The sequence below is a fragment of the Panthera leo genome, chromosome E1, assembly GCF_018350215.1.
Source record: "Panthera leo isolate Ple1 chromosome E1, P.leo_Ple1_pat1.1, whole genome shotgun sequence".
In the NCBI taxonomy this organism is placed as follows: Eukaryota; Metazoa; Chordata; class Mammalia; order Carnivora; family Felidae; genus Panthera; species Panthera leo.
In genome coordinates this window covers 1,709,817-1,715,816 of record NC_056692.1, presented here as the reverse complement: position 1 = coordinate 1,715,816, position 6,000 = coordinate 1,709,817, and the positions used below count along the sequence as shown (strand labels likewise).

General features: G+C 60.5%; 1 protein-coding gene across 10 annotated transcripts in view; it reads left to right on the top strand.

Annotated features, from left to right (window-relative positions):
• MINK1 (misshapen like kinase 1) overlaps positions 1–6,000 on the top strand; it is a 43,059-nt gene continuing 37,059 nt past the window's right edge. For 2 of the 10 annotated variants that reach the window (XM_042914366.1, XM_042914361.1), the window contains exon 1: positions 7–301. In XM_042914366.1, the coding sequence (XP_042770300.1) occupies positions 245–301 (57 nt within the window). In that variant the 5' untranslated portion in view covers positions 7–244. Of the gene's footprint in view, positions 302–6,000 lie in introns of all 10 variants that reach the window. The other 8 variants (XM_042914370.1, XM_042914364.1, XM_042914371.1 and 5 more) reach the window with 6 other exon arrangements.

Below are 6,000 nucleotides of genomic sequence, written 5' to 3'. Positions count from 1 at the left end.
CGGAGCGCGGCCGCTCCGCGCCTGCGCAGGAGAGTCGGGAGGCTCGGGTTGCGGACCGGGCGCCAGCTCCTGTCAGTCGGTGGGTCGGTCCTCCCGCCGGCCCTCCCCCTCCGCGTCCTCCGGGGGAGGCGCGGCGGAGTCCGCCCCCGGGATCCCCCCCGATGGGGGAGAAGCGGCGACGGCGGCAGCGGAATAACCGAGCCGGCGCGTGAGCGGCCCCGGGGCCCGGCTGCCCGCGGAGGCCATGGGCGACCCAGCCCCCGCCCGCAGCCTGGACGACATCGACCTGTCCGCCCTGCGGGTGAGCGCGCCGCCCCCAGTCTCGCCCCGGTTCCTGCCCCCGCCGCCGGGGAGCGGCGCGGCCGCGCGCCTCACGTGCCCCCCGGGGCGCCCCCCGCCGCGGGGCCCCCGCCCTTGGCTTCCCCCCTGTCCGTGCACGCGCTGCGGATTCCGGGAGCCAGGTCGGTCCCCGCCCTGTGCTGCCCCGCCCCCACGCTCCCCCGCCGCCTCGGCCCGCACTCGGGCCCCGGACCCCTTCCCCCACCCCGCTTCCCCCAGACCTCGCCCCGCCACCTGCACGGTCGTGCCGGCGGTGCCCCTCCCCGGCCCCGGCCCCGCTCTCGGCCTCTTTCCAGCCTTGCCCCTGCTCGCGTCTCCTTCCTCCTCCTCCCCTTTCTCGGCGCCTCGGATCTTGACTTTGCAACTGCCTCGACAGCCTCCCCCTCCTCGCCCTTCCTCCTCCTCGCCCGCCCCTGAATGGCACGTCCTCCCTGGCCGGAATTTCAGCCTTTCCGTCTGCACCCCGCGCCCCCCGCGGCCGCCGCGGTCCCCGTGCGCGGCTCTCCCTACGCCTGGTCTCGCGTTTCGAGTGCAGCAGCCCAGAACCAGGCATTTCCGGCCTCAGGGTCCCCGCATATTACATTACCAACTCTGCAGCGGTGTGGGGCTGGAGCCGAGACAAGTGCAGGGGGGAGGGGGGACGCGCTGGTTCCCTAAAGAAACCCAGGCTCGGGCTGGGGAGAGGATGTTTCTGTGCGTGTACACACACAAGCGTGTGGTCGGTGGGGAGGTCGGGATGGCGGCGGGCAGGTCTGCGTGTGCTGGAGGGAAGGGGGAGGTGATGGGGTCTCCAGGGAGGGGCTGACCAGAAAAGGGCACGTGCACGCCCTCATTTGGGAGCTTGGCCGTTTGTTCTGCTCGCAGCGCCGGCTTAAGGAGCAACTTAGTGATCTCAAGGTGAACACTCCAGACCGCCACCCAGGTGCGCTTTCTGTCCGGTGTCCTTCCGGCTTCCTCAACAGGCCCAGGTGTGCGGAGCGCAGGATTTCCCCTCTCGGGGGTTGGGCTTCTCGGGAGGCCCGGGTTTGGTGTCTGGCTTTGGAGTTCGCCGGGGAACGTGGCCAGTAGTGGGAAAAGGCGGTCAACCACACGGGTGCCCCGGATACGCCCGGAGGGGAGAGGGGAATTGAGGAGAGCAGAGTCATGTCGTTAATTGGGTCTCTCTAGGTGACACAGTTTCTCTCGACATTCAGGTCATAATTTGTTTGGTGCAATGTTGGGCCAGTTCAGTGTTCTCTCCTGCCTTGCTGGAGAGAAGGTGATGAACAGTTGCTCAGGAGGGAGACTAAGCATTGGATTTCATTCTGTGTGTGTGTGTGTGTGTGTGTGTGTGTGTGTGTTGGCGGGCAGAGGGTCTGAAGCCTTTAGGAGGGAACTTCTGAGGGTCAGTTTGAACTGGGATACTCAGCGGATACCCAGGTGGAGTAGGACAAGGTGCAGTTGCCAGCCCCCCCGTAATGGGCTGTGCCCTAGGATGAACCCCCATCTTCCCTCCCCACCTTGGTTGTTGATTAACTCTGGCCACAGGCTCCCGTGGCCTGACATGCAAGAAACACCGGGAGGGTCCAAACCGTGACCTTTGGTTTCTTCCCTGTGGGACTCTGCTTGGGCTTCCCTTTTCCTTTGGCCTCTTGGTAGTTTGGCCCGGACCCCTAGCCTGGGATTTCCAGCCACTCTGCAAATCTGACCTTGGACGTGGCATTTCCCTTCTGGATTTCTCTGCTAGAAGCCACGCTAGCCTCCTGCCTGATTCTCCTCTCCTTCCTCTCAGGAGAGGCCTCACACCTGCTCCAGGTGCTTTCTTGCCTCCTGCTTGAGGAAGTGCTCCCCTCCCCCTCCCACCCCACTACTCCAGGGCCGGAGGGGGAGGGGGCTTTCTTTGAAATGAAGCTAGAGAGGGCCTGCCTTCTCCTCGCTGCTGACCTTTTCTCAGTGCCTGCCCCCTCCGCCCCACCTCCTGGAGAGTGAGCACCCCACCTCCTGGAGAGCGAGCGGCTGTGGGTGGTTCATCTCTCGTTTTGTCCCTGTTTTCCAGTGACAAACGGCGACCCGGAGAATTAGCGGCGACACCTGGTCTCCCTGGCCTGCACCATCTTGTGTTGGGGGCCCGGGGAGGGGCCGGGAGAGGACCACGTCCAGCCCTTTTGAGCGGGCCTGGAGGGCCCGGGTTGTCTCTCTCTGGTTTCAAGCTAAGGCGTGGTTCGCAGCTGGTGCTGAGAGTAACAGTCTGGCGTCGGGGAAGGTGGGCCTGCCCGCACTCCCAGCACCGCGGGGAGAGGCCAGTGGACCCGCCCCGGGGTGACCTCGGGCTCCACGGGCTCGCTGGACCTCTCTGACACCCCGTTTCCCTACCAGCCTAGGGGCTTCCTCACTCACTGAGTCACCTTGGCCCCCGACTGGCAGCAAAGAGCCTTTCCTCCCAGCTCTACGTGGGGACAGTAATGGTGCCAAAGTCGAGAGTTGCTGCCAGAGTTCTGCGCGTTAAGTCCCGGGTCCAGCTCCCGGCACAGGGGGCCCGTGTGGCAGGCGGCCCTTTCCGTCGTTGCTGTCATCAGACGGCGGTCAGAGCAGCCTCCCAGCACAGCTGTATCTGGACTAACGCTCCTTGGCCTGCTTTATTTTTACGCAGGTTTTATATAGCGTTCCCTTAGTCGGCTTTTACCGTCCTTCATCACGTTCATCGTCATCAGCTGACACGCATATTTGTTTTTATCGGCAGGTTCGGCGAGAGCTAGGATTTTTGACTGTTTTGCTCATCTTTGCCTCTCCGGGGCCTGTTTTGCACATAAGGGGGGTTCAGTGTTTGTTGAATAAACGCGTATTCCAACAAGTGACGGTCCCCTAGCACAATGCTCGCTCAGAGAAAGCATTCAATAAATGTCACGCTTGTTAGGGTTCCTCTTGCCCCTCTCTTGGAGACACACAATTAAGAACATCTTTTCTGAGTTGTTTTTGGAATCAGGCTTTGTCTGGTGGTGCACAGAGTTCTGGAAGCTTCCATCCGAGCGATGCCCTTGGAGTAAAATTAGGATCTGCCAAGAGAAAATATGGGCGTCTTGCCTCAGACCCTCTCCGTGTCCAAGCTTGGTTATGTTCCAGGAGAATCTTCTGACTTGTGGCTCTTGGCTTCTCGCAAAGGGTAGAAATCAGTAAAGTGGACGGGATGAGGGGGGGGAGCAGTCCCCAGGCTGACCTCTTTCCTTTCTGCGTTGCTCCTTGTGGGTGACCCACCTCCCAAATCAAACAGCTTCTCTTTCCCGTGCGGCCAGCTGGAAGTTTCAGACGGCAGGGTCCTTGGAACTCTGGAGCCGCCCCCCGTGTCGCCGGGTTGAAATAACGTCACGGAGCCCAGTGAAGAGGGACTGGTTGATGGGCAGTCATGCTGCCAGAGGTGTTCTTTCTCGGATGATTTTGTGTCGTTGTGTCTCTCCTTCCCCTTCCTTCTCTCCGCGCGAGGCTGTGGGGCCGGCGCCCTGGGAGCGTGGCGGCTCCGGGCACGTGTTCCCGGGGGGACCCACCCGTGTTCCGATGTGCTAGCTGCCCAGACGCTGGCGGTGGGTGCCCCAGGCACACCGACCCCCTGCAGCCCCAAGTAACTTAAGTAGTGACTCTTTCCCTGGAAAACTGCAGGGGGAGGCGGGGCCGTTGGGGAGCCCGCGGTGCCGCTTGAGCCCACGGAGGGGAGGCCACAGAGAGCTCGGCTGGAGCCAGGTGTTCGGCCACTGCCCCCTTCCCGCCGCGGACAGGACGGGACAGGTTGTGGGCAGCGGGAGGGGCGGCAGCACCCCCCTCACACTCGCCCCAGGAGCTCAGTCAACGCTGTGCCGTGCAGAATCCGGGTTTCGCACCCGGCCTCCGTTCCTTTCACCTTTGGACAGCTTGATACGCACAGTGTCCTCCCGTCATTTGGGGGACGAGACGGCAGGAAGTATGTGGGACGCCCTTTATAGGCTTGTCCCCGGGCATCGGTCTGTGAATGAGGAATGTGGTAATCTCTCAACCCAGAAACATCAAACAGCTCTGGGGCCAGAGAACATCTCCAGAAGCCGTCCAAGAGTCGGCCTGACTAACGGCGCCGTCTCCAAAGTTGTACGGGACCTTCCTGCCGCAGTCACCGAGCGTGGGCGGGCACCAGGTTCCAGGTGCTCCGGGAAGGGTGTGACGTCGGCCTCGGGGCTGCACTCAGCTGTTGACTCAGAGCTCTGGGGGCATTCAGCCTAGACATGCTTCCACAGGCTCAGGCTCCCCCTTTCTTTTTGTTTCCTTTAAAGTGTATTTATTTATTTTGAGAGAGAGGGAGGCTGAGGATCCCAAGCAGATTCCACGCTGGCAGCAGAGAGCCTGACGCGGGCGTGAGCTCACGAGCCGTGAGATCATGACCAGGGTCGGAGTCGGACGTGCAACCCACTGAGCCACCCAGGCGCCCCAAAGCTCCCCCTTTCTTAACTGTTACTGCTTTCCTCAGTGTCTTGGAATCCTCAAGGTCTGGAAGTTTTTGTCAATTCTGATTCCCGGGGATTCTACTCATTTTCTTTTGTCCCGTGTTTTCGGTCATCTTGAAATCTCAAGTCCTTTCTCTTCCCCAAGCATCCCCTTTACATCCCCGACTCCCTCAGTCTCTTCCTACGTTTAAGGAATAGAATGAAAAGTAATCAGGTTAATAAGTCGACTTTCAGACCGTTTCCTGAATGCGCACAGAATACAGGAACATTAGAAACTTTACTTGGTGGGGGGCGCCTGGGTGGCTCGGTCGGTTAAGCATCTGACTTCAGCTCAGGTCACGATCTCGCGGTCCGTGAGTTTGAGCCCCGCGTCGGGCTCTGGGCTGACGGCTCAGAGCCTGGAGCCTGTTTCAGACTCTGTGTCTCCCTCTCTCTCTGCCCCTCCCCTGTTCATGCTCTGTCTCTCTCTGTCTCAAAAATAAATAAAACGTTAAAAGAAAGAAACTTTACTTGGTGAAAGCAGTGAGCCCTGGCCACACCCACGTTCCCTTCTCTTCCATCCTGTCCTTCCTGCTGGTCTCCTCACCAGCCGGTCCTTGACTTGAGTCTGGGGTTCTGCCATCTACAGGAAGCACCTCCAGAGGCTAATTGAGGGGGTTCTTGAGGCTTTTTGTTCTTTAGAAGGGTAGGGAATGTGAGGGAGGAGAAAAGGAAGGTCTGGAATTCTACTGGCCCTGGGAGCCCCTGGAGACTTAGTCTGGTGGCCAGGCAGCCTGAGGATGTACTTGCTAACTGTGGGGGAGGTTTCTTGTTTTGTTTGAGGAAAGGTCTAGAACTAGGCACAGAGGTCACATTGAGGCACAAGGTAGACGTGGCTTTGCTACAGTCTAGGAGTGGGGAGAGGCATTGATAAAATGGCCATGTACGTAGTGATGCGCGTGCGTCATCACAAACCACGATAAAGGCCGTGGCAGAGAACTTTAGCGGGCCGCGAGAGCATATGACGAGAATCTTTCTCACTTCTCGTAAGACGAAAGTGTTTGGTGGTTGATTGAGGGACCGACAGGTCCCAGGTCAGAAGAGCGAGCTGGCGGCACCGAGAAGGAATACGGGGCACCAGCGGGAGGAGTTCGGCGATGGCCGGAGTTGGGAGACCCTGGAGCGGGGCAGTTCTTCGGGCGGAGCGTTCGGTTGACAGCCGAGGGCCCGGCGCCTCCAG